The 27,729-nt window shown below is 50.7% G+C and overlaps 1 protein-coding gene across 13 annotated transcripts in view; it reads right to left on the bottom strand.

The window, feature by feature from the left end:
• The window catches only part of ZNF516 (zinc finger protein 516), a 116,240-nt gene that overhangs the window by 39,059 nt on the left and 49,452 nt on the right, over positions 1-27,729 (bottom strand). For all 13 annotated transcript variants that reach the window (XM_025886410.2, XM_073898020.1, XM_025886409.2 and 10 more), the window contains one exon: positions 25,666-27,601. In XM_025886410.2, coding sequence (XP_025742195.1) covers positions 25,666-27,424 — 1,759 coding nt within the window. In that variant the 5' untranslated portion in view covers positions 27,425-27,601. The remainder of the gene's footprint in view (positions 1-25,665; positions 27,602-27,729) is intronic.

Here is a 27,729-nt window from a genome sequence, read left to right as displayed (position 1 = left end):
TTGAAGTAAACAGTAAAAATTGATTTTGGAAAACAAAAACCAAAAAGCAGGCACTTGAATTTCACCTCAGGAAAGATTACTGTGCTGGTAGGAACACTGCTATGCATGCACCAGAATTAATTACAGGGATAGGACGACAGAACTCTGCTCCCCGCGGGCCTGAGACACCTGCTGGTGTCTGTGCGGGGTGCAGGGGCCGGCCTCCCGCTGCTCCGGGGAGCTGGGCAGGAGTGCCATCCCCCTGGTGGACCCGCGGCGGGTCCAGTGTGAGACCCGCGTCCTCTGGTCAGAGGCCCCGCCCAGGTCTGCAGGGGCGGCACGTGGCTGGCACTGAGGACAGGCCAGCGGGCGGGGACGTGGCGCATGGATCCCCGGAGCTGGCCCCCCGCCTGTCCCGGAAGGGCCACAGTGGTAACTGGACAGAGCCTCCCGCTCTCGGGTCTCAGATCCAGGCATCCATTCTCCTGCATCCAGGGTTTCAAAAGCAGTTTTAGGACTGGGGACAGTGGCTTCTTGCTCTCTGCAGGGAGACAATTCTGGAATGTTCCGGGGGCCACCCCAGAAGGCCCGGCTCGTGCCAGGCCCTCTCAGCCCACCCAACGATTCTGTAAAGCCCTGCACGACTTACGCTCCTTCCTGAGATACAGACAGCAATTCCTGTTGCCTGAACCCCAACAGGTAAAACTGCCTTGTTTTGCAAGAGAGGAAAAGCCCAATGCCTCAGAAAACTTCAACTTGTTCTGAGAGAACAGAAACTCTTCTCCTTCATTTCACCGTTGGAATCAGTGAAATGGGTGCTGGGTGCTGTGTGAGTCCGGACGGGGAGGGAGGAGGGATTCTCCTCTCAGGGCTCCTGTACAGGCCCGCTCATCCGCCAACGTTCATCAGGCAGCGACCCCACAGGACTCACACCCACTCTGCAAGACGTCCCCCAGGGGTTTCAGGGCCGGCCCACTGGGTCCTGCCCCGCGCCAACCCCCTGCCCACCTGCCCAGGCTTGCTCCTGGCCCTCTGGGCGCATCAGCCAGAGGATGTAAGCCGCCCTGTGCGGCTTACAGGGACACACGCTTTCAGGCGTGGAGACAAAAGAAGAGCAGCTAGAATCTAACAGGCTCGCCTCTGACGTGCTGTGTTCTTGAGACACAGCTGAGAAGCACCTGAATCCCGTGGGTCAGCACCAGCCAGTGAACTTTCTCCGGTGGCGGAAACACCCTATCATCTTGCTGGTCCGCACCGCAGCCCCCAGGGGCTAAGCACCCGCATGGGGGACAGAGCGGCCCTGGATGTCACACGCGTCATCCTGGATAAACACACATGCTCGGCCACCTTCCTAATGCCCCCGAGATAAACATCCGCCAGCACGCCAGCCGCGGGACGGCACTGCCCTTCCTCCTGATTCTAGAGGAGTATCTTCCAAAACACAAGTATTAACAGACTTCCCCCAACACCCCAGATTTCACACAAGAACACTTCCAAACAATGCAGCAGGCAGCGTCTTGCTTTAATTAAGTACATGTCAACCAAAGGGTGATTCTAAGCGCAAGCTCTTACTGGGATCACGGATATCAGAGCTCACGCACAAGACCATGTTCCAAGACACTGGAAAACAGCAGGAACAGGAAGGAAATGAAGCAAACCACAGAACCATTATCACAGGCTGTTGATCCGCAGAAAGGACAGAATAGGAGAAGCAAGGTGTCGGTAACTCTAAACAATCTACAAAATGGAAAAACCAGAAGCACCAAACACAACAAGTTCTCAGACCGTACCTTACTCTGGTCTCAAGAGCCCAAAAACCCAGTCCTGCACTTCGTTTTTCATCCATCGAATGAGGACTCTGCTCTGAGCTCTAGGCCATCTGTCAGGTGCACGAGGGGCGCGATGTGTACCTCCTGCAATATCCGGGTGTCCCTGCCCTCGGGCAAAGTGCAGAACAGCACCTGCCCCGTCCTTCCTGCATAGAACGCTTAAGAAAATATCTTAGCTATCACTTTCGATTATGAGACACTGAGATAAGGGAACTGGCAAAGCACGTAGACCAGCTTAGCCTCAAAATAACCTTGAAATGAAAACGTCTGAACCCGAGGGCATCAAACCCAAGAGTTTCTGAGAGGACAGAAAGCGCCGGCAGCCGGAAGGCCGCCACACAGAGTGTAAACAGAGGCACAGCAGCAGCCAGATGTCATCAAGTAATTATCCTTGGAGGAAGCGACTCCAATGACTGAGTCCCCGATCGGGCCCATTCCTGGGGGCAGCTGCAGTGACGGAGGGACAAGGGCATCCTTCTGTCTCAACACCTTCTGGACGCAATTTGGGGTGACCACAGAGGCCTGGGCTGCATTCAGTTCACGGGCGTTCCTAAGAACTCTGGGCCTCTTTCCCAGTCTTCTCCGTCGTGGTGAAAGCCCCAACTGAGTCCAACGTCGCCCTTACCTGCACGCAGCCCCGTCTCTGGGCTCCCGCCAGGGACACAATAGTCAAGCAAGGGTCATGCACGCCCGCGGCCCCAAATGCCCTGCTCTGCAGGGGCCCAGGGAGGACTACTCCCTCCTCTGACCGCATCTGGGAAGACGAGCGTGTCCAAACCCAGGTCCTCCGAGAAGGACTGAGGAAGTGCCATGCTGTAGAAACAGGGCCAAAGATTCAGATGCACGAGATTTCCTCCTGTGGAGGGCTCCCTTCTGCCCTCTCCCATCACCCCAAATCAAAAAGTTGTTTCTCAAGTCCTTTAAACAGAATGTAGTAATTAAATCTTGCTATTACGTGACTTCAAAGTTCCATATACATGTGTGCACATAGAACATAAGGTACATATAACATAATCGTGTATTTAGGGGTGTGTGTGTGTGTGTGTGTGTATGTGAATATGAGGTGGATACTTTGTGGATAAATGCTGGCACACTCCTCACTTCTGGGCAAGAGCTCCTTAACAGTATGCACTGGACCTCATTCGCCTTTGATTCTCTGCAGTGCCAAGGCCAGTGAGGGGTCACTGGATCAATTTATTGACCGATCGATCGATCAATAGGCAGATCCTAAGACCAAAGTAAGAAAAAACCCATGTTAAATCTATACAATCACAAGTGCACCGCTGAGCTAAACTCAGGACCGTGTGGACAAGACAGAGGGCAAGTTTCTAAAAAAATAAACTGCAGGATGACCAGGATTTCTACCTGCCTCGATTTTTCCTATCATTTCCTAAAAATTTTTGAGGCATCCCTGAGTTATTTATCCTCTCATGTGACTCAGGTTTGATTTTATGCTCTCAAGTCCTCCACCCACCCACGTCCCCACCCTGGCACCCCTAGAAACCGATTCTACGGTAAGACAGAAAATGTTTCCCTAATCTAACCCACTTCCGGCAAGAGTTAGGTATGACTGGGCAGAACTAAAACTGGAACGGGTCTTTAAAGAATGACCTAAGCACACAGTATTAGTGAGCAAGTCAAAGTCTTCATGAAACTCCAGGAACAAAAACATTCCAACACAATTTTGATGTATCTGGAACCAGGAAAATCAGCCTATTTATAAGGTTTCATTACGTGGTTTCTCAAATTGACACAATATTTCAGTTAACAGAACTACCAAGTCGCTTAAAGGATTTCATATTAACTTTTATTTCTAAAAAATGAAACACTGAAACAGGAAGGTTTGTTTGAGAAACTCCCGATGCCATCAAAATTGTATTATCTTTTGCCCCTACTCTGAACAAATGCGCTTTAAAATTATTTCTCACAGGGTTTTAAAGACTTGTGTGTACATATACACACCTACTGCTAAATATTTAAATTAAATAAGCTAGATCATTCCTCATTGTTTGGCTTCCGGCATTACTAATTGATGGCTTACAATTCTGCTGTGTAAAATCCTATTTATTCTGAAACAAGCCATTGTGCTTTTTCCTGGAGTAGCCTACTAGCATGTACTTAAGTGGGATTTCACTGAAAAATAATCTAATTTGAAATTGGCATACTAGTGGTGATCTTCCTCACTTGGGTAATTTTTTTGAAAGTTTAAGTAAGGTTTTAAAAGTTAGCCAATCACAGGACAAATACTCTCTCGCCGTATCTACCAGCAGATGGAGGAGACACGGGCACACGCAAACAGCATTCGTGGATGTGGCAACTCTCAAAAGGGCTCCATGCTTGAGCCACAACCTACTGCCCAAATTGATGGGGTACTGTCAATCAAAACTTTCTTTTTAGGGTTTCTTAGATTTGTTTCCTATGAAAAGGATTACCTACTTCATAGCACTGAAGCTTTTTTAAGGACTTTGGAATTAAGGACTTTTAAGGAATTCTTGCTAAATTGGCTTAGAATAATTAAGTGAAAGGTAAAATGAGTTAGTAAATTCCACTTTTGTTCTTAAATTAGTGTTTTTTTCTTCAACGACATGTCACGAGAAGGATGCTACAAACCACATGTACTCTTCATGTTCCCAGTACACATTCTCTATTAAACCCACAGTGAATCTGGCCCTTGATCCATTTTTCAAATAAAATGACACGTACATACACATATATGTACACACACAAATAATCACGATCATCCTCACATGCCGCTCACACACACGCTCTGAAATGCTTCACCAAGGTGGATCAACTTTGTGACCGACTAGGAACACACAAGCTCGAGCTAGCTAAGTGGAACTCTGACACAGCAAAACTGATCAAGAAACGTGAAGTCAGGAGTCTGAGACGCAAGGACATAGGTCAAGTTACCCCTGTGCTCACCGCCTCCCTGATGACAGCAAACTAGCTAGTGTCTCTCAACATCAGTGTCCCGAGCACTACGAGCGGCTTCTGGAACAAGGGCTGTACGCGGCAAGGAAGGGCAGAGTTCACCGTGGACAGACCGCAGAGAGGGATCCGCCGACGTCACAGGGAGACTGGGCAGGGGCTGCGTCCGCAGCGGCACAGACCCGTGCGATCCAGGCGGCGGCTCCTGCAGGGGCCGCTCCTGAGGTTTCGGACTCGAGGAAGGCTTCCGCGGTAGGAGTCGGGGCTGGTCGGGAAAAGTCGCTACAAAAGGAACAGACTCTGCTGGACCCTTGGAGCCAAAGGACCTCCACATGCCCAGAAAAGAATGCTTCGGTGGGCTTATTTCTCTCATTTCAGAGAAACTGGCTGAAAGAGCCACAGGAACGTACGTTCTCTGTCCTAAAGACCAAGTTCATTTCAGAGTCTCTGACTCAGCGCAGACTCTCCTGGCTTGGCTTCCACGCCCAAAGTGAAACCTGAAGCCTTGAACAAAAGCGCTTCTAGGAAAGCCAGCGTCCATCCAACCGAAAAAGGTATGGTTTTAAGTAGTCACTTCAGTTCCAACCACCAACCGGGTCAGCTTGCAAATGAGTCAATAATATACTGGTAGCAACCTTCTTCACTAACTGGAAACTAAATTCACTGATTTATACGAACAGAATAAATTGTTTCCCACACTACAGCCTATCACAATAATGAAGGATTATTTTGAATAAAGGGTCACTTTCTAGCAGTGCAAACTGAATTGCTACATCTTACTGAAAGGGAAGGAAAGACTACCGAAAAAGACAAATGCTCACTCAGGAGTGAAATGCACTCTGCAGGAAGACATTTTATGGAAGTACTAAAAACGTCACAGTTGGAAACCACACTTGAGCCGAGCTGGAGGCGGCCGGTTCCGCAGGAATAACGTGTTCGCGTGCATCACACATTAGAAAAGAACCACGCCACTCCTCTGTTTAGGCGAAGCTGGTGAAGCTGCCCAGATCCACGGTCACGTCTCCACGCCTCTGTCCTTGGGCACAGCCATCGCGGAGTGCTGCTCTTGCTTTAGGTCAGGAGCCATAAACCTCCCTCTCCATGACCACGGACAAGACCCGTAAGCTATCCAAACGTATTGTTTGCGGATTTCTGGTTTTTAGTCAAATATTTAATCCTGTTTCAAATCCTAAAATGTAATCCAAGCCCAAATGCCAGATTAGAACACTGCAATTTAGATTCTTCTGTAGACCTCAAGAAACCGAAACCAAGAGTTCCCAAAATGTACCATTCAGACTCAGTCACCTGAAACATCCGAACATCTGAACAGTAAATGGAAGGCCGTCTTTAATAACTCATAACCACACACCTGAAGCTCTACTGAAACTGACACAAAGGTTTAAAGTCTCATATGAAACTTCATCACTGGCAAAAAAAAAAAAAAAAAAACTTTGAAAATACCCATTTCCCCCCTTTTCTTAAATACTGCCTCCTTCCTAGGTTGACTTCAGACAAACATAGATAGATCAAACTTCATTTCTCCACTCTCCCTCCTCCAGATTCAAGGGGGAGGGGGGGTGGGCTTTAATCTCAATTACAGATGCCCTGAATAAGCACACAAAGAAGAAAAGGAAATCTCCACCCATTCTCATGCTCAGCAAACGCAGCCCGAAAGGCCGCCACAAATAACTCGGAGAATTACAGCATCAGGACAGTGCGTGATACAGTGAAACAAACAGACTTTCACAACGCTCCTCAGCTCGCAACCATTTGATGGAACTTGGCAACCGCTCTGTGTGAGGTGCCTTTGAACTGGGAATGCGTCCACTCTGGTACAAGTACGTGTGGTTCGTCTGGTCCCCGTTCCCGACTTTAAAGATCAGGCTCTCTCTCGTCCCCCAAGGGCACCCATCCAGGGCGATTTTAGCCTGAAATCTTCTACTCTATGCTTCCAGCCCTTTCAACATCTTATTAACCTGTGAAAATGTGGAGACCTGAGCCATAAGGACTCCAGGAACCTCAAAACCTTTTAAAATCTGAAAACTCTTCTGTCTTCACAGAATTTGAAAACTCATGACTTTCTGTCTTTCCCAAGCATGTCCGTGAGCAAAATGCATCAATTTCTCTGGACGTGCTTTGTCGAAACAGTTAGCATGATCTGATGACAATTTCATTATCTTCAGCTACCACCTCAAATAATCTGCATTCTATTACCTCAAGATTTATCTCTGGTATTTCTTTGCTGCTTGCAAGCCAAAAAGTAATAAAACTTGAAAGGATTTCTTCTCCCCTTTTTGATGTAATTAATTATATTAACTTGGTAGCCTTCAATTAGAGAGAATACTGCATTAAACATTTTCTTATTCCTAAAAAAAAATTTCACAATCCCTTTTACGGAATTACTGACATCACTGATTTTCTGCAGAAGTGTCAGAAATTCCTTGGTCAGAATTTAAAAAAGCTCAACCTCTGAGGAGGAGCGATATATAAATATACAAAAGACAAAAGCGTGGTCACCTATTAAACGTGAAATTCTATAGTTTTGCTAGTTATCAAGATGTAAATCAGCATAGGGGCGCCAGGGTGGCTCAGTCGTTAAGCGTCTGCCTTCGGCTCAGGTCATGATCCCAGGGTCCTGGGATCGAGCCCCGCATCGGGCTCCCTGCTCAGCGGGAAGTCTGCTTCTCCCTCTGCCACTCCCCCTGCTTCTGTTCCCTCTCTCCCTCCATACACTCGCTGTGTGTCTCTGTCAAATAAATAAATAAAATCTTTTTAAAAAATGTAAATCAGCCTAGCAATTAAATATGACTGTGAATTCTTAAAATCAAATTATAAACAGTTTCTTAGGAAAATAAATGTGTCAGTACAGTACAGTATTTTCTCAATGCTTTTGGGAGGGTTGTCCCCAATATTTCACCACTGGGCATGACATCTTTCACTAACAATAATACCTGATCATGGATTAAAATAAACTAAACTAGGATATGAAAAGAAAAACAGAAAAAAGATTGTTTCCCGATTCACCCTACACATGGAAAAAAAATCAAGATGGAAACAAAAATCTTTCAGCAATAGCTTCGTTTGAAATGTGATTAATCTCTACTTTCCCCTTGGAAACCTATTAGTACAGTGCCGAGCAAGAAGAAAATGAACAATCACTTGACAATATATAAAAAATTTAGCTGTGAAGCCAAAACTGAACAAATAGTGGTAAGCCCAGTTTGCCAGCACCTGAGGACAGAAATGCCTTCCTCCTGGAGACAAACACAGAGATGCACGCCGTACGCACGTGAGTGCGGCAGAGGGAGGTGGGGAGCCGAGGGACCCCGCTTGCCCAGCTCCTGATGACGTGCATCTCACACAGCCTCACGAAAAAAGCCCATCCTCTAGAAGTCGCCACTAGGTCACAGCCGTCCTGCCCCGTGAACCTCCCTCTCTGATCACCAGAGATCGATCAGTGACGTCTGGGCTTTCTGAGACCCTGGGGAGTCAAGTGTCCAGAGCTGCATGTTAGGCTGTACACAGGAGCTCATAATGCAGTAAGTTTTACAAAGGTCTGTAAAACCACCATTCTCCAGACACATGCAGGTGTGAGTGTAACACATGACACAGGAGATACGAACGTGCTCAATGTACGTGAAGAACACAGACTACGGATATGCCCAGAAAGGCACAGCTAGACCAAAACATCAAGCCCAATCATCTCTGAGTAGCGGGATCCCTTTCTTCTTCCTTATCTGCATCTTCCACAATGACTAAATTATACATAATACCCATGGGAACATGCACAATAAAAATACTAATCATCTCATAAACGCTGACCTGTTCACCTCCGTTCCTTACCGGAATGCCAGGGCATCGCTGCTGGGTGCAAGGCCCGGGGCACAAGGGAGTTGTCGGTGAAGGTCAACCCCACCAGGGGCCCAGGCACGTGGCACAGCTCCGGGGGCTGCGATGGTCTCGTCCGGTATCTGCTCAGACCCGGCATGTCCTCAGCCTCCCCTCCTTAGCAGTCACTCTTCCTGCTCCCACTTGCTGACACCTGGGTGGGCTGGAGCTGAAGCAAGCCTGCTGGGGATGCGTGTTCCCGGCGGCACCCCACGGAAGCCACGGCACTCCCGCAGGAGCCTCCCGCGTCGGCCCGCTCCCTGCTGCATAAACCACACATCTGAGTTCCAGAAAGGTGGCCTGCTGAGCCACGAACAGCGGGAAAGTGCCAGACACCGGAGGAAGCGCGACCCGCCAAATCAGGGTCACGCGCAGTTCTCAGTTGAAGTGAGGACACGCTCTTGGGGGGGACTCAATGGGGGGGCGGGGCACAAGGCTCGTGTCACATCATGGAGAACCCTGGATACCTGCAACCATATTCTGCACCTGACAGATGATCGGAAGAACTGGCCACAAAGTCAGTTCCTGAGCCTATAAAGTCTGCGCCTCCCAAGCCTTTGCGCGCCTTAGAACGTTCACGTGGTTACACCTCCTGAATGTGTTACATCCTTTCCCTAAAAAAGCATTTATGAGCTAGTTATTCAAAAATAAAAATGCGTTTTCTTAATCGGAAAATTTTATACCTTGCAGTTAGGTTCCCAGACTAGTCCACAGACAGGTTCCTGCAGCACAAAAGCACCACAGGGTAACCGCGCTTCCACAGACGGCAATCTTTTGAGAACAGTAAGAACAGTCAACACATAGGCTTGTTCTACAAGTTCTGCATGCTGCGGACTCCCAAAGGAGACCAACAGAAGAGAACAAAGAGGCAAGATTCTGTGAGCCATCGTCGCCGACCAGAGCTGCGGGACACGGACAGTGTCTGACAGTTCCCCGTCCCCTTCCCGACGCATGCGCATCAACCCTGCTCTCCTCCCGCGCACCACCCACATTCAGGGCCAACTAAGGACGCAGAAACTTGTAAGAAGAGAGGGTGATTCAGAAGCAGTTCAGGGAAAGGGTGCCTGTGCGGCTCAGTCAGATGAGCATCCGGCTCTTGGTCTGGACTCCGGTCATGGTCTCGGGGTGGTGAGATCAGCCAGAGTTGGGCTCTGCGCTTGGCGAGGAGTCTGCTTGAGATTCTCTCCCCTCCCCCCTCTCCCTCCCCCTAGGCTCCTCCCACTACCAAACGTGCTCTCTCTTTAAAATAAATAAATAAAATCTTTAAAAAAAGTTCAGGAAAGGGAGCTGCAGTCATAGCCTCAGGTGACATTCAGGTCATCGTCAGCCCTGAAAGACAGAGGAGGGGCCACAGAAAAATGCCAGCAGGACAACTCTGGTCCAGCCGCTGGGCTCCCAGCCACCCCGTGCAGACGGCCCATCCCCCCATCCAAGTAGGAAATCAGAGGCGCCTGTGGGCGATGGAGACAAGCTGGCCTGTCCTCAGTCACGGCTTCGGGGTGTAAGAAGCAGGGCACGTGTCCCCGGGCACTGTCCTGGGCTGGCAGGCTCCAGTCTGAGCCCCTGGTAAACCTCTGCCCCAGGAAGAACCTGCCCCACGGCTCGAGAGCTGGCCTGAAGGATGCGCTGGGCACACCGGGCCCACACTCTGAGCTGCTGGTGTGTTCACAGCCCCCAGCCAGATGGAGCAGGGAGAGGCGAGCAACATCCTCACACGAGCCCGCCGAGACTTCCCAAGCGTGCTTTCTCACGGGCACAGAAAGGACTACTAGAGGCTGCATGAGGTACTGTTTATATGTGGGCAACACTTCACATTTCTTTGATTTTACTCACCGTCAAAAAGCACAGAAGTACAGAACATGTATTTTAAAAGAACAAAGGATTTTTCCATAGGGAAGAAATTTCCACAGATCTTAGTTACACAAGGGTCTGGCCCCCAAGTCACCAGGGGCTTTTCTGTGTCATGCACGGATCAAATTGTAGAACTTTGGCCATTTTAAGGCCTTTCTAATCATGAAAACTGATTAATACATCAGACTATAGATGATTATTACAGTCATTTTAAGTAAAGCTAAGACTACGTGAGCAATTTAAAGTAAATCCCAGCAAAATTCAGCCAGGTTACTGCCCATGCTAATAAAGCCGAATCAATCTTTGGTGGCGTTGCTTAAACTTAGTGAGACTAACTCAGTGAGTCAGCTGGAGATGCGCGGCAAACACCCAAAAGGAGGCTCAGGCAGTGCTGCCCCCGGAGGGACGGAGGGACGGAGGGACGGATGGAGACAGCTCCGCCCCTGCCGCGCCTAGAGCTTTCCCCCGCGGGGCTGCGTCCCTGCAACTCCCCGGCGCGGCTCGAGGGGCCCCGACGGTCCGTCCAGCCCTCAGACTGTGCAGAACGCACAGAAGCAAGCCCAACGAGAATATGAGACTGGGCAGCCGCTTTTCTTGGAAACCCAGGATTCAGACATGTCAGTCACTGCAATGGTTAAAGCACGCACGACCTCGAATTAAAGTAACAAGTCGGGGGCGGTTCTAAGGTCGCAGGAGCATGGGCCTCCAGGTGTCCGGGGGGCGCAGGACCAGGGACACCCAGCAGACAGGCCGGATACGTGGAAGGCACGGCCAGGGGCCCAGGAGGGTGAGTGGGACGACCTCCGGGGGCAGAGAGGAGACCCGTTCCCAGCTCTGCCAAGGAAGGGACGAGTTTCAGGCGTAGGCAGTAAAGGCGAGAAAGAAAGCTCAGCCTGTGTTACGTGACAAGCGACGAACTGGAAGAGATAAGAAAAACCAATGAAAGTGATTCTCCTCTGTATGGACCTTTTTAAAAAAAGCAATGATAATTCATTTCTGTAATTGGTTCGCGGAGTTTTACCTACTGAAAGATAAGATGTCCTCTCAAAATCCTACTGACTTCTACAACTCTAAATCCTGCATCATCTGGCTGCCTGGAGCCCGCACGGAAAGCCTGCGCCCGCCGTGAGCACAGGAAGACTGTCCAGGGAATATTCAGGACGGCGGGCCCCCATCCCGACGGCAAGCAGCGCGGATGGGACACCATCGACCCCACACGACCCTCGCGACAGCATTTCCACGCGGCCTTTCCAAGGGAGGAGATGCCTATGAGTCCCCAGAGGAAAACAACTACCTGCAGGCTATTTATAAGCTCAAAAGAGAAAAGTCGCCCAGACCAACCGCTGGGGAGAGAAATACGGCGCGAGGCCTTTGCTGCACGCAAAGTCTGTCCTCTGTGCGCACCGGCGGGACCTGGCCTCAGACGCCCTGTGAGCAACAGGACCGGACAAGACACATGCCGGCAGGCGATAAGGCTCACCTCCGAAAGGCGTTCAGGGGAAGTGAGGACCTGCCGCCGACTCAAAAAGGCCTTATCTCAAAGGAACACCAGGTTCCAGCACTTTCTATGTCAATGACAGACCCATCTCTTAAAATAAACTTAAGATCTCTTTGCATATCCCATGAGGCTGGAGGCAGAGGAGGAGCCCACAGTTTCTGCGACATCGTCCTCTGTGCTGTGGAATCCACAGCTAATGTCAGTCATTCTTCACAGTTCAACAAGGGACGAGCACTCCCCAAGGGAATGGTGATTTGCCACGGATTTTCCCTTTTTCCGCACATATTTACTTAGTATTTGCTTAAACCAAAACTAAATAAGGATAGAAAACCTAAATAAGAAAAAAAAAATCTAAATAAGGAGAGATCATACACAGACAAAATCAATTTAGAACTGTCGGAAATATGTCCACTAAATGAACCACACCACACGGATTTCCTCATACGACTCTGGGGGCAAGAGAGTCGATCCTGAACCACTCACTTACTATTACTCGAGGAAATCACAGCCTAGAGATCACGGACCACTGTGATCACAAAGCATCCCTCTATGCCTCACGCACGATCTGAATAAAGGGTTCTCGGGTCTCTTTTTATTTTGAATTAATGTGAGAGGCCCGTACACGAGACCTCAGTTTCCGTTTAGGGCTCGGGTCTTTTAAGAACACCGTAACCCTCACTGGGTTCGCCAAGACCCCCCAGAGCCAGGGAGAGCCTGCAGCCCCCACACCACCCCAGGGATCCTGACATTGCCCACCAACAGTGCCAACTCGAGGGGTGCCGGGGGGGCCCCGGCACCGAAACTTCACCTACAGAATTCCAAACAAGACAGAACTTTCCAGGCTGATGAGGGACATCTGTGCCAGAGAGGCAGGCTGGGGCATGGGACCCCTGGAGGAAACTCCACCCCTTGGCGCCCCCTCCCACCACATGCTATACTCAGATACAGCAAACCATTCTGATTCGAGAAACTTGACACAACTGTGTTTGTCAGAAACTGCTGTTATTTTTTTAATCAAGCCAAAAGACAAAGGTTAATTTTTATTTGCTCCTGAATCCCATTTTCTGCCAAGTACTGTTCTGACCCTCAAGAGCGCTAATACATGTGCTTAAATCATCAACAAGTGTAAACTGTTGAAAGACAGCAAACTCCACTGCGGGGTCCTCTCCTTCTCCTCCTCAGCTAATTACTCCTGGAACACTCACTGGTGTGAGGCAACCAGCATCCCCATCTAGTAGTAAACAAACAGCTGCTAAACAGGCTTGGACCAGCCAACCAGCAGGCTGGAGAACGAGACTAGACATCTCCTGCATGCATGAAAATAGCATCCTGCCCAAAGAGATTTATCGCAGAGACGCTCTCCAGGAGAAACACAGGGCATCCAGGTAACCCAAATTTCAGATACATGACAAGTAATTTTTAGCACAAGGATGTCTCAAATACTACACGGGACACACAGAGACTAAAAAAGTACCACTCATGGCTTATCTCAAATCCAAATTGAACGGGTGTCCTCTATTTTTACTTACTGAATCTGGAAACTCTGACTTGTTCTTATCTGAAACACATTATCTGAATGAATTACTTCAAAAGAAGCACAATGTGAGTGAGCCACACGGTCCAAAATGTGTAAATGCTGATGGAAACAAACATCATGTACAAAGAGAAAAATTATTTTTCATTTATATGCAGTCTCATTAACTCACTGACAAAAGTGACTCTAGCCACAGGCAATGGAGGAGACGCCGTTAATGACTGCAATGGGATGGGGCCTCCAGGATCCTCTGCGGCTCTGAAGGTCCCATGCATGCAAGCAAGGGTCCACCTGCAGGACCCAGCCATGGCCCTTCATCTTCCTTGGGCAAGCTGCACAGATAACCACCCCTGAGCCCTGCTTGAGGCCATGCCGTGGCTGGGAGGGCTCTGGTGCAGAGCTTGGCTGCAAAGGTGAAGGTCAGGCTGGTCAGGACTGCCCAGGAGCCAAAGAGAGACCAGGTACTGCTCAAGGATGCACAGGGCGCATCCCCGTCCCCCCCTCCTGGAAACCTCTTCCCTGCCTTCCCTCCCCGCCTGAACACTGCAACAGAATGAACACTGACCCGGGACTCACATGTTAGCTTCAACACGATTATCAGTACAATCTTGAGAAGGTCTAAACCTCAGATACCGCATCTGTATTTTAAGACTAACACCTATACCTGCTGGGTTTACCAAGCCTTTAAATGCTTAGGTGAAGAAGCTGACCCATGGATGTCTATATATGGTAAGGTTGCTATTTCAGATCAGTAGAAAAAAGACTGATGACTGGATAAATTATGTTGGAAAAACAGGATAGCAATATGGGAAAAAATTAAAAACACCTCACAGGGTCCACCAAATGGTCCATGTGGATTCATGCAGTGTGGAGTGATGAGCACATGGAATAAAGCAAACTCGTTTTATTCAACGAATATATTTTAACAGTAGGGCAGGGAATGTCTAAGTGATGTATAAAAACCATAAAGGAAAAAATGAACAGTTCTGACATTTTAGAACTTGTATAATAGAAGACTTCATACACTCAAACAGAAAGTGAGAAGAAAGTAAAGCAAACAAGATTCATTCCCACGATGTACCGAGTTCCTGTTAATTAATAAGAAAAGAACAAATGCCACATTATAAAAATGGACAAAGTGCATGAACAGGTAAATCACACAAGAAATGCAAATGGCCAGCAAACATGAAAACATGCCCACTCTCACAGAAGCCAGAAAGATGGAAAATAAAGCCGAAAAAAATAAATAACATGTTTCTTCTTTCAGGTAGGCAAGTGTGGAAAATTTATAATCCCTGGCATTATTGAAGGTGTGGGACAATGGTCACGCTCATGAGCTGCTGGTGGACATGGGGATTATTACAGCCTACCTGGCAGTATCTAAAATATAACGTGTGCAAACCCCCCCAAACCAACAATTTCACTTAAAGAAATCCGTCTCGAAAACCTCCTTAGCATTCACAATGATCCCCGTTAGCAGCAGCTTTACTGCAACATTATCTGTAATGAAGCAACTTGAATGCCCATAAACAGGCAAATAAATTATGATCATATTCCACTTTTAGGCAGTTCGAGAGTGAAGCAGGTACCTTTATCGACATGAAGGATTTCGAAGACATTATATGGAAAGAGCAAGTTTCAGAACCGAACAAAGAGGATAGTCTAATTAGGTATCCAAACAAGAAAAATGCACGTATGCGTGCATATACCCTAACATACGTAAACACATTTAGAAGGACCGAAGGGGACAAAGTCAAAGTCTCTCTGGCAGGCGAGGGTGAGCAATCAAGGAAGATGGTTTCTGATTCATGCGCTTTCAGACAAGGTGGATTATTTGCAATCAGCATGTGTCCATGAGAGACCCATCGATTTTCGAAAGACGGAACAGAATTCTAAAACGAGCAGCACGGCCCTAGTATGGTCTGGCCCACGCCATGTCCTTGCTCCTCCAACTCCCACCGCTGTGCCCGTGAGGGAGGCGGGGCCAGGGAGGCAGCCTCGGGAGAAGGGAGAGCCTGGGGAGTGTGGGTTGCGCAGTAAGGGAAGGAAACCGGGGCCAGGGGCCCTCACCCTGCCCTGGAAGACCCTCCTCTGCCCCCAAGGGCACCAGAAGGAGCAGAGATGTGACAAGTCCCCGCTGCAGCCAGGGCAGAGGGATGGGCTTTCCCAGGAGGCAGCTCACCGGGCACTCCATTCTGGTGTTTCTATGGCCAATGGCCACCATCTGGGATTCTGTCTCTGGCCTCGGGACAGAGAAAAGGCAAGCACAGCTGTTTCTCCAAGATCTCCAAGATCAGACCTACACCCCCAGGGTCCACTGCTCCCCAACATCATGACTTACCTGTGGGCTAGGTATTCGGTGTTACATGATGCCCTGTCTCCACACTGCCCTTCACCCTTCTGACTGGAAGAGGAGGGAAGGGTGGAGCAGAGGGGCTCAACGGGAAGGGGGAGACCACAACCGGTGGCCAGCTATGTGGGTGGGTGGGGGGTGGACCAGTGGGTGACAGGAAGTCACCATCCAGATGTGCTCTGCCCCTCACAGCTGTGGCACAGCTCTGAAAACGCCTGCAAACGTCCACAGCAAGCCCCCTCGTGGGAATCTTAAATTTCAGAGGAAAAGATCTTTCACTCAAGATGGGGGAGGGGGGAGAAAGAGAGGAAGAGAGAAAAGGAAGGAAGGAAGGAAGGAAGGAAGGAAGGAAGGAAGAAGAGAGGAGGGAAGAGAAGAAAAAAGAAAAATTAATTCTGACCTAGAACAGAAAAGAAATGTTCAGAACAGGGGCTATTTAGAAGATGTGAGTGGTCTGCCAAGTGCTGTCCAGCTCGCAAGGCAGTTCTGCAAAAGCAACTTTATCCTGTTCATAACTAACTTGCAAGCATGATGCCTTTTGTAACTGGGTTTCAAAACAGTATCAAGAATTTGTTTCTAAGTGGTGTGTAGGCTTATCACCTGCACACAACCTGTCCAGAACCTTCATGTTCAGAGTTCCCAAAAATCTCCTGTCAGAACTTTGCAATTCCTTTAACAACTAAAATTCAGGAACTTTGCAAGGCATCCGTAGGTGACACACTGAACTGCTTCTTGAGGCTCTCACCGATACTTCACCACCAATAAAGGAGGTTTATGATAAAAACAGTTTTTAAGGGTTTATACCTTGTTTTCAACCTCTCGGACCCCTCCTACTGTACTTTGTCATTTTTGAAAACACAGTACCTGATATCTCCTTAAAACGGAAATGTTCAATCCACCCCACTTCTATCAATTTCTAATTTAATACCGAAACCATTTGTATAAGTCCTATGCCATGAACTGTGCAGTCATTAATGTTTTAAAAACCAGCAACATTATAAACGAGTCTTCTATCAAAGGAACTATGATAACTAGAAGTAAAAACTGGAAATGGTCATCATTTCAATGTCGCAAACAACATTCTCCAGGTGTCCAATCCAATTAACGAACTATTCCCGTGGTGCTCGCGCCCCGGAATCCATCACTGGACACTCATGCGCAGAACAGCCTGATCTTGTGGCCCGGGAGGAAGCTGACGCCCTTCGGCAGGTGTCAAGAGCTAGATTCGGGCACGCACCAGATTCTCTGTAAGTTGGCCGACTCCCCAGAGGGTACCACTCAGTGATCATTTTAAATGGGAGATCTCAAAAGCCAGTGAGGTCCCTGAATGACAAGGACGATCACAGTACATTTGGAACCGGTTATTCACGGTGTTGGAAGTAATTATTCTGCAACCAGAAGAAAGAATAGGAGTAAGACGCAGATCTGACACACTTTTACAAGAACATATTTGGCAGCTTGCAGTCAGCCCAAACGGCTTGTCTCAAATCAACATCTGTCTTGGTAAATAAAACAGGAGGCAAGGCATCCTGCAAATGGACAGGGCTGCCCTAGCCTCCTGCAGAGTCAGGTAAGACCAAGGAGGAAACCGTGACCTTCTGACCTTCATCTGGAGAAGACCACGCCTCACTTTTTAATTCTAGTAAAATATACATCTAAAACTGCAATCTGTCTGAACACGCAAAGGCTTATGCAAACTGTGTATGCAAATCCTGATCCTATCAGCAGCCTACAAAGGTTTCACCAAGAACTGGCCTCAGATTAGGTCCAGCACTACAGGATATTAAGAAACATCAAAAGAAAAGAAAAACTAAACTTATAAATGAAACATTACGAATCTGTGTGAGAGATGGGCACACAACAAAAACACTTACCAAATGAAGGCTAAATACTTGAACGAAGAGAGGCCAAACTCACTGAGTAACTCAGTGTGCCCCCCGCGCACAGGCCGCCGAGGAGAAGGCCGACAGAGCAGGGGCCGCGGGGTGGGGAGAGCGCAGGCCCCGCAGGGAAGGCCACTGCGGGCTCTGAGCCGTCCTCCCCCCGGGCTTCCCAGACAACCATGGCTCCGTGGTGGAACCACGGGGGAACAGGAGGGCCATGCCCGTCCCGGGCCACATGGGTGAGTGGTGTTTTGACCAGGCGCCACCTGCACACACGGAATGGCCCCGGGAGGGGCTGGGCCGAGGGCGCCCGTGCCCACCACCTGCGCTGAGTGGTAGTAACTGCTGGGGACACAAGGCAGGGAGGCAGGAACCACCCGGTGACCTCAGTCCCTGCTTCCCAAGACGCAGGCCAGGAGCTGTGCCAGGTCTGGGGCAGGCCACGAGCTGCATGTCCTCGGGTGCTGGGAACCAGACAGGCCCACCCGCTTCTGCTCCCCCTGCACAGCAGCGACACCCAGGACGCTGGCCACCAGCCTGGGACGGGAGGGCCAGAGTCCTGAGCAAGGCAACGTTCCCAAGTCCCAGTCCCAAGCCTGACGCTGGCCAGAAAGGCCGCAGAGGCAGCCAACTCCTGCCATGCCAGAGGCCACAGAGCTGGGCCGCGTGCACACGGTTCAAAACCCCGAGGCACAGGTTTGTGTGAATATCTGCTCTCACCCGAGCTTTCACTGTCAGTCCAGGCCGCTACCACAGGTCACAGGCATCTAGAAGCCAGTGAACACACGCTCCGGAAAACCTCCCCCACGGAGACAGTTCTCAGTGTGGCTCACTGCAAACCGAGGCACACCTGCTCCTCCATGCACGGCTGGAGTCGTGCATGCCGCAGGGCTGGCGGGCTGGACAAGGAGACCCTGCCCTCGATGCGATCACAACAGGGACAGGCATGGGAGGTAAGGGCGACATTGGCACAAGACGAGCAGCACGGGACAGCAACGGGGCAGAAGTTCCCGGGACGGAGCAGGAGTCCACGCACAGGCTCTGGGGCGACCCAGCAGGGAGGATGGCACTGGCCAGGGGGCAGGGGGGAGTTTCCAGGATCCAGGGCACGATCAGGCCACAAAGAGGGCGGGTGGGGGTGCAGTGAAGGTGCAACCAGGGACTGTGGTCCAAGAAGGCCTGCATAAGGAGCTGCACACTTCCACTCGCCACCTGGCGGGACCTGTGCTTCCAACAAATACCTGGTAACTGTGAAGAAGTGGACGCAGTGACAGGTGCCACATGACTGGTGGCTGCAGAGGATATACACTCGGCAGGTGTGTAGATGCAGCAGGGATGCCCGGCATGTGCCTAGGACGGCCCCGAGACAGGCGACGTCTTCAGGGCGACGCCACACCAGCAGGTGCTGCCCCCCCACCCACCGGGTGAACCCCTCCTCCAGAGCTGACCAGGAACTAGCCCACCGCAGCTAGCAAATGCTGATTTTCCAGAAGCAAAATTCAGTGCGGCCTGCTCTGTAGATGCTCCCAGGCGGGGCACGATCCACGCCTTCCCGTGGACCTCCACAACTCACATGACCAGGGCGGAAGAACCAAAATGACTTCTATCCCCTGTCGACGCATAAAATCCACAAAAAGGAGCCCTTTGAAAAAGGTCAAGTCTGAACTAGAGAAGACCAAGAGCCCCTCTTCATGACAAAATGGCAAAGGTGACGCCGAAACCCCAGGACGGAGCCAGAAACCACAGCCAGCATCATCCCTCTGGCAGAGCAAGAAACACTCCATCTATCAGGGCAAGGACGGAAACAACAGAATTTAGGATGTGAAGCGATGGCAGAAAAGGTCGAAAAGCAGTTACACATCAAGTGAGACTCTCTATAGAGACAGTGCGTTCATTGTTTATTAGAATGCGGGAACACGGTTGATTTTGCTGGTACAGGACGCCCACTGAGTGTTCGCCCTGAGCAGGCTCCTGTGTGACAGATGCTCGGCCTCTGCAGAACGCAGCTGGGCAGCCTCCACCTCACCCCTCCCTCGGAGCGGGCCACCATGCAGACTGGGGATCCAGACCCCCCACGGGGTCCAGGCCATCCTGTGCCTCAGGTGACAGAACACCACAGGGACACCTTCCTAGGCTGGAAACTGGACGCTGAGGTCCCCAGCTCGGGTCTAAGTCTAGGACCAACACAAGATATGTCCACAGGATGCCGAACCCATGCCAGGCACCAGAGGGGTGCGGAAGTGACAGCCCATGAGCGGGGGCATCGCGGCCCCACGCTGCCGCTGGGGGACTGGACCCTCGCGGAGATCAAGAGCGGGCAGCATGCTGTGCCTCAGTGCAAAAGGTGACTTGCTACCTGGCATCTGCCAACCGTGCTGCCCCCCACTTCATACACCACACCACTTCCGGCAAACTAGAATACTTGCTGGCACCCCAGTCCCCGCCCTCATAAAATGGGGACAGACAACACCTCCTGCTCCCTTCCAGTTCTAAAATCCTGTGATCCTGCCTTGCGTCAGAAAGTAAGAGAGAGAGAGAGAGATCGAATCAAGTGTGTGGATGATGCTAGCAAACCCAAATGCCTGTGCAGTGTTTGTTGTGCGGTACAGGGTACGTATAATCCGTACGTGTCTCTCAGTGAAAGGAAGAAAACCCCAGAGTCTAATCTCCAGACTCTGAGCCTTTCGTGCTATAATAAATTCATTCTGGGAGCTCAGGGAATGCGGCATCCTGCTCAAGCAAATATTAGCCTGCGTGCTATGCAGAGATACCAATGTTTGAAGAATCAAAATACAAGAAAACATACTTAAAAGATGCTCTTCTCATTGTAATTCAATTGTCCTCTAAAAATTCAGAAAGCATAGCAGGGTGCTGAGGTGCCACGGGAAGAGTCACCCCACAGGTGTATGTGTTACCGGCACAGACGCACAGCAGGTTCTGGTTGCTAAGACGCAGGCTAAAACCAGAGGGCGTTCGGCTTTCGACTGCCAAGTACATCTGAGCAGCTTTCTTAAAGACCTTCACTGCGTTTTCATACTAAGATCTTAAGAGGAGGGTTTCCAACTCTGAGATTCCCCAGTATTCAGGACTGCCTCCACTCCCGTGGTGCTGGATCTGCTGGGCATTCTGGGGTTCTCTTCCAGAACCTGGAACAGACCTGCTCTTCCATAATCTCCGGCTCTAAGGTGACGGGAATTATCTGGCACTGGTGGAAACAGGGCCTGGCACCGGCCATGGCGGAGAGCATCTTGCGCGTATGGCCTGGCACCTGACACCAACATCGGGGTGTGCCCCTGGGGCCCCTCCTGAACGGGCATCAGTCTGTGTGTGGACGTTTATTAGATATTGCTGGCAGTGACCTCCAGGTTGCCAGAGCGACAGAGAAACTGGACAAAGCAAGCCTGACCGAACTGCCCGGTGACTCAAGAACTGGTCCTGGGGTTTCCTGTTATCAGTTCCACAAGCTCATCTGTGACAGAGGGCGCCCGACCACCCAGGGCCCCCCTCAGAAGGAGCACCTACCGTGGCTCTGTCCAGCAAGGCTTTGGTGCTTGGATGGAACTGTCCCCAGATGTGCTTGCTCTCCTTCCCCCAGGCAAACCCAAATGTCTGCATCTCCCATCTGCACTTGGGGCTCCCGTCCCCCACCCCGCTTTCTCCCTGCCCTTATCCACACCCCCCTGATGTGCTGGCTCATGCTTAGCCTCTGGCCAGGGCCAATGCTGCAGGGCCCCCTGCTCACTCCATCTGTGTGCCACCAGAAACACGGGGGCTGCAGCATCTCGAGCGGATCTGGCCAGAAGCACAACAAGGACACGGCGCTCTGGATGCACCCCTCCAGATCTACACTGAAGAGAACTCTAAGAGAAGTGATAATAAAAGCCTCCTGTCTCGGCAGGCCCAGCCTGGGACAGATACCCCTCCCCAGCACACCCCATGTTCCACATCGACCTCTGTTAGCTAGGTTCACCCAAAATCCTGTTACAACGGGCAGACGTCTGAGAACATGTTCTTCCCGAGCCGTCCAAATGACTGTCCGTGCGCTAAGAAACAGAAAGCGGAAGGGCTGCTGGAGCTTTGCACCAGCTGCCCGACCACGGTGGGCACTCCTCACCCGCCCTGGCACTGCCGCTGACCGCCGCTCTGCCTCAAGGCGCATGCTCAGCTACCATTTCTTGGTGAAGAGATGGGGGACCTTTCTTCAACTAGGATGGAAACAAGATGAGCCGCGAAGTACAAGGCTGTCGCCCTGGAGGGGGCGACAAGCAGGGAAAACGGATGCTTTCTGAAGGAAATCCGTTTCTTCCTTCAATTGCCTTTCCATTCCCTGATGATATTGTTCAGTTCTGGAAACTCTCTCCTTAATTCTCCAAACTGCATGTAATATTGTGGCACCTGTTCTAAGAACCTGTTCCTCTATCCGGTGGAGCAGAGTCTTAACATCTTTGTGGGTCAGAAACAAATATTTGCAATTTCACAGGACTTCAACTAAAACTTGTGATTTTACCATCAGTTAAGTTACACTGAATATGCAAAGATGTACTGAGAGGCAGGCTCAATAGAACACGGATTTAAAATGAGAGTAGTGTTGAGAGTAACAAGAAGTGGTCAAAACCTAGGTAGTCACATAAGTCTTTGCAGAAATGATATGCAGATAAATGGTGGGAATGGGGTCTTCAGCGTTTTGCCTCAGGGCAGGTGGACACACCTCTCATGGCCCGAGAAAAGGTAGGCCACCCAAAGGTGCTTCTCACAATCACAAGGGTTGTGAACCAACCTCTTCAAGACATGCTCACCGGGGGTCCCTCATTCCTAAATCACCTACAAGCTTTCTGAGCAGAATCCTGCTTCAGCTTATTGTGAAATAACACTCCCTTGTCCTCATGATGACCTGGAAGCACCCTGACTTTGCTTTGTGCTTGGAAATGCTCGTTTTTGTGAACTTGAATTACATGCCCTTTCAATGCTCCTCTCTTCCCTAATTAAAAGGTTTCATTTCTTCGTGAGCTCCAAAAGTGTATTTCTCTATCAGGGCTATGTCACCTTCTCAGTGGGGGACTGAAATCTAGCTCAGTAACGTATTTTATATTTGACTGACTTTTATTCACAAGGTTGCTCTTCTCCCATTTTTGGTCAGTAAGGAGGGCTGCTGAGACCCAGTTTTCCGTGGAAATAAAGGGAATGTAACAGAGCTCTCTAAACAAGCACATGACAATACTCAACAAAGAATGTTTCATGAAAAAAAAAAGTTTCTTTTAATCTGATAATGCAAACTTTCTCTAGAGCCAAAAGCAGCATTCAAATCCATTCCTACATGTCAAAAAATCTTGGGGTAAAATTATGGCACAATGGGGACTTGCTAAGCAGGGTCACAAAGACAGAATTCTAATGTCACCTTTGCTTCCACCAGAAGCCAGATTCATTCTTATGAATCTCCACATATTTCCTCTAACAGTCTTAGCCAGCCATCCCATCAGAGTTCTGTAAGAATTTTAAGTTGCCTGTATGTGTAAAGACGTAATTCATCTTTTAGTAACAGTAAAGGCACGCTGCAGATTGAAACAGAGGATTCAAAATACTCATTTGCTTTTCCAAAGTCCTTAGCCAAACCCTGCAAATGGGAGTGTCTGTGAGTATTACATGCATATGATGCACATCTCACTCCTTAAAGAACATCTATGAAGCAGTGGTTTACTGCCACCCTAGACCATTAAAGGCCTGCTGAGCTTGCGAGGTCTGTGGTTTTAGAAGGAAAGATTCTGCCCTACAGAGTCACAAAAGCTACCCACGCAGACCCACAGTGTTCTTCAACACTTTATGCCATCGTCATGACATAAATTTCCTTTTCTGGTCTCTCAATGAGCTACAATATTCTGTTGATTCTACTGTCCACTTGTTGAACTCAACTGGGATACATGAACTTGTTACAGAAACATCTGATGTATCAAGTTTCCCAAAAAAACATCACATATAGAAAATACATATAATCTCATTAGGAGGTAAATGATAATCTCAAATTTAATGAATTTGAGATGAAAAAAAGTAAATTCCAATATTTAGTGAAAATTATTTGATCTTTCCAACATTTTCAAAGTACTATTGAATTAATTATCATTTGACCACCATCGCCGTAGATGAGGGAAAGGCTCAAGAGCTTTTCCAAATGTTAAAAATATTTGTCTTCAAAAAAAAGAAAAAAAGATTTAGTTCTAACCTAACATTTTATCCAATGAGCTCCAAAAACAGTATTATTGGAATATGATCAGTAAAATCTATAATTACCAAAACTTTTTAAAGAGAAAAACCAAGAATTAATCTTCAAAAATGCCAACCAAAGGTCGCAGTTGGGTTTGCCAGGTTTTACGACGATAAACTGTTACAGGAATCTTGAGCTCAGAGAAGGAGCAGTGTATGTTCAGAGCAGCACGTTCTCCTGCTCCTTCCCCAGGTTAATGAGTAAGAAATGAAATGGGAAACAAGGGTCAGTGCATAATGTGTCACTGCTCATCTATCTGTATGGACCCTTACAAGGTGTACGCGCGGGGTCAACAGAGGATTAGAGAAACAAATTTCTTCCACACCTTTACTGACTCAATATCATTTGTTTCAAAGAATTGGCTAAACCCCTCATAAAGAAAAAAGGACACAGATCTGTGTTTTGCTTTGGAGGGCTGCGCTGGGGTCATTTTCCTTACTACAGATCACAAAGAGCCCTGCCGAAGCTCCTGGGTTTCCACACCCCTGGCCTTTCAGGTAAAAGCAACAGCCACGAACCAGTTTCCAGGGAGAAAAGAAAAACAGTCCCGGTGATGCGGAAAAAGTTACAAGTCCCGTCACTGAAACATCACCTTCTACTAAAAAGAATTACCCAAAACAAAAAATAATGAATAAAATATCAAAATGCTTAAGACTTATAAAAAGTAGGAAAATAATGAAAACAAAGTTAGCCAAGCATCTTTAAATATTTACATAGCTGCTATTCGGAGAGTCACCTGTTCCAATGAGCCGTCTCTAAACCCACAGGGTATCTGAATCTGAGGAGATTAATTATAACTGCACACCAACTGGAAGTTAGTCTTTTACTCGGCTGTCTGGTGCAAAGGAGGTAAGCAGAGGCAAGTGTGCATGCACACGCGTGCGTGTGCCGCCTGGTGAGGGAGCAGGCTCTGGGCCTGTGGAGGAAGAGAAGGGCACGCCTTGGAGGTGTCCCATCACCTGTCCTTTGCTCAGAAATGACTGATGCCCCAGAGAAACTGTGAATTCAACAGGTCAAAGGTGTTAGTTAATACAAACACATCCGGGCAAATTAGCAAGAAAGGAGCCTGAAGCAGAGCTGACAGGCACCTGTGTCTGCACCCACCAGCCTGAGCTCTAAGTATATACTGGCTACCGAATACCTGGGGGTAGGGCTACCTGGGTGCAAGGCTACCTGGGCCAGGAATACCCAGGCAAGAGCTATCCAGGCACAGGGTTACCTGGATGCAGGGTCTACCCGGGCCAGGGAGACGCAGGCAAGGGCTACACAGGCAGAGGGCCACCTGGGTGCAAGGCTACGTGGCCCAGGGACTGCCTGGGTCTGGAAACCAGGCCCCTAGGGTGCAGGGCTGAGCCGTGACTACCTGGGCCTGGATCTCCTGGGCTGAGGGCTACCAGGTCAGAGGGCCACCTGAGCCTGGACTATCCAGGCATGTGTTACCTGGGCACTGGACCTCCCTGAGCTCAGGGATACTTCAGGAAGGCCTCACGGGCACAGAGCTACCTGGACTTGTGTTACCTGGATACCTGGGCTCTGGGCTATCCAGACAGGGGACCAGCTGGGTGCAGGGCTACGGAGCCGGGACTACCTGGGCACGGGTCACCCAGGCACAGAGCCCTCTGGCCCTCACTCTCCGAGCCCAGCTGCCCAGGCGCACGCTCACCTGGTGCAGGGTCAGCTGCACTGTCTTCTCCGCTCTCCTCCGCAGCCTCGTCTGCCAGGCCCGAGCCTGGGGAGTCAGCGGCGGCACCACAGGCCGAGCCCGGGCTGCTGGGCTGCGAGGCAGAGTCACCCTCGCTGAGCGAGCCACAGCGCACACGGGGCCCGCGATCCCCGGGGCCCTCACGGTCTCGGCGCGCACGGCGGTGCACCCGGGAGTGCAGCACCATCTGGTGGTAGGTGCGGAAGATCTTGCCGCACTCGAAGCACTCGGAGGACTTGCCATGGCCAGCAGGGGCGGCAGCACGGCGGCTGGGCCTTGCAGCCGGCCTGGGGTCCAAGGGTCCAGGCATGGGGTCCCCGGGCGTACCCGCCCGCTTGCGCGGGGGCCCCTGAGCGCCGGGCTCCGGCTCACGCTTGCGCTTCTCCTGGCTCACCAGGATGTACTCGCGCCGCTCCTTGTCGAAGGCCACGTCCCCGGCCAGTGCCTCGTCCCACGCCCCGTACTTGAGGTACTCAGCTGGCTCGGCCACCTTGCCCCGCGTGGCCAGCTGCCAGGCCTGGTAGCTGTTGACCGGGTCCAGCTCGGCCACACGCCGCCCCGCCGGCCCATGGGCAGGCGCGCTGGCCACCGCAGGCTGCAGGTTGAGGCACTGGAGGAAGAGCTGCTGGGAGTCCGGGGGGCTGCCCTGCACCGCGCCCTCCCCGGCCGGGGCCCGTGTCCGGCCGGCTTCCACCCTGCGGTGGATGGCGTTGTGCGCATTCAAGCTGTCCAGGTTTGTAAACAGGTTCCCACACTTGGTGCAGACTTCGTAGAGGGACAGGCCAGCCACGATCATCTCCTCTTGCACCACGTTGTTGATGGTGGCGATGGGGTCCAGCTCGCTCTTGGGCTTGTTCTTGCTCCCAGTCTTGGGGCCGTGCGCCTTCATGTGGTTTTTGAGGAACCACGGCTCTTTGAATCTTCGGCCACAGATGTGGCAGCCGTGGTCGAAGGAACCTCTGTGCTTCTTCATGTGAGCCTTCAGGAACCAGGTCTGGCTGAAGGCCTGGCCGCAGACCTCGCAGGGAAACTCCCCGGGGGTCAGCTCGGGCTTGCCGTTCTCCACGTATGCCTCGGCCCCGCTGGGCACCTGCGCAGTGATGTGGTCCTTCTCGATGTGGCTCAGCAGGGACTCCTCCCTCAGCGTCATGTAGCTGCACAGCCTGCACCGGAACGGCTTGTGGGCCTGGTGCACGTGCTGCTCCAGGTCCTTCTTGCGCTCAAACTTGCACTTGCAGAAGGAACACTGGGCTGTGGCCTTGCCCTCCTCTGCGGTGCAGGCAGCCCCCTCGGCCTCCTTCTTGCTGCTCCTCAGCAGGATCTTGCTGTTGTCCACCTGGGTGGCCCCGTTGAGGATCCTGTTGCAGGCGGAAGTGCTCTTGGTGGGGCTGGTGCAGCCGTCCAGGCCCTCAGACACGCGCATCTCACCAGCCTCTGGCTCGTGGCCCTGGATCAGAGTGCCGGTGCGGTGGCTGCGAATGTGGATCTTCAGGTTGCCCTTCTGGGAAGCCCTGTGGTCGCAGTAGGGACATTTGTAGGGCTTCTCCCCCGTGTGCTTGCGCATGTGCTGGGACAGGGAGCTCTGGAAGGGAAAGCTCTTGCCACAGATGCAGCAGCTGTGGCTCATGGCCTTGTCTCCGTCCACCTCGGGGCTCCTGCTTGCCCTGGTGGGGCTCGGGCCCCTTCTCAGCTCCACCTCGGCCTCTCGGTTGCGATCCATGTCCAGGACCAGGGCTCCCTGGCCGGGGCGGGCACGGCTCTCTGTCGCACAGGCCTGCCTGACAACGTCTTATCTCTCCATCTTCACACGAGGCTTCTGCTTCCCAGCTGCACAGACGCACCTGCCAGGACAACCCGCATCTCCTACCTGGAAAGCATGGCAGACGGCAGAGAGCACCTGAAACAGAAAAGACACGGAAATCTTAGGAACGAGGTTTCCCACATCTGCAGGGACCCAGCAACCTCCACGGGGAGCGACGGGCACGCTCCTGAAAAACAGCAGGCCAGTCCAAATCAAAGTAGACG

This window comes from Callorhinus ursinus, unplaced genomic scaffold (genome assembly GCF_003265705.2).
Source record: "Callorhinus ursinus isolate GAN/ISIS: 27379988/994484 unplaced genomic scaffold, GSC_fseal_2.0 scaffold11, whole genome shotgun sequence".
Classification (NCBI taxonomy): Eukaryota; Metazoa; Chordata; class Mammalia; order Carnivora; family Otariidae; genus Callorhinus; species Callorhinus ursinus.
This window is presented reverse-complemented; position numbering and strand designations above follow the sequence as displayed.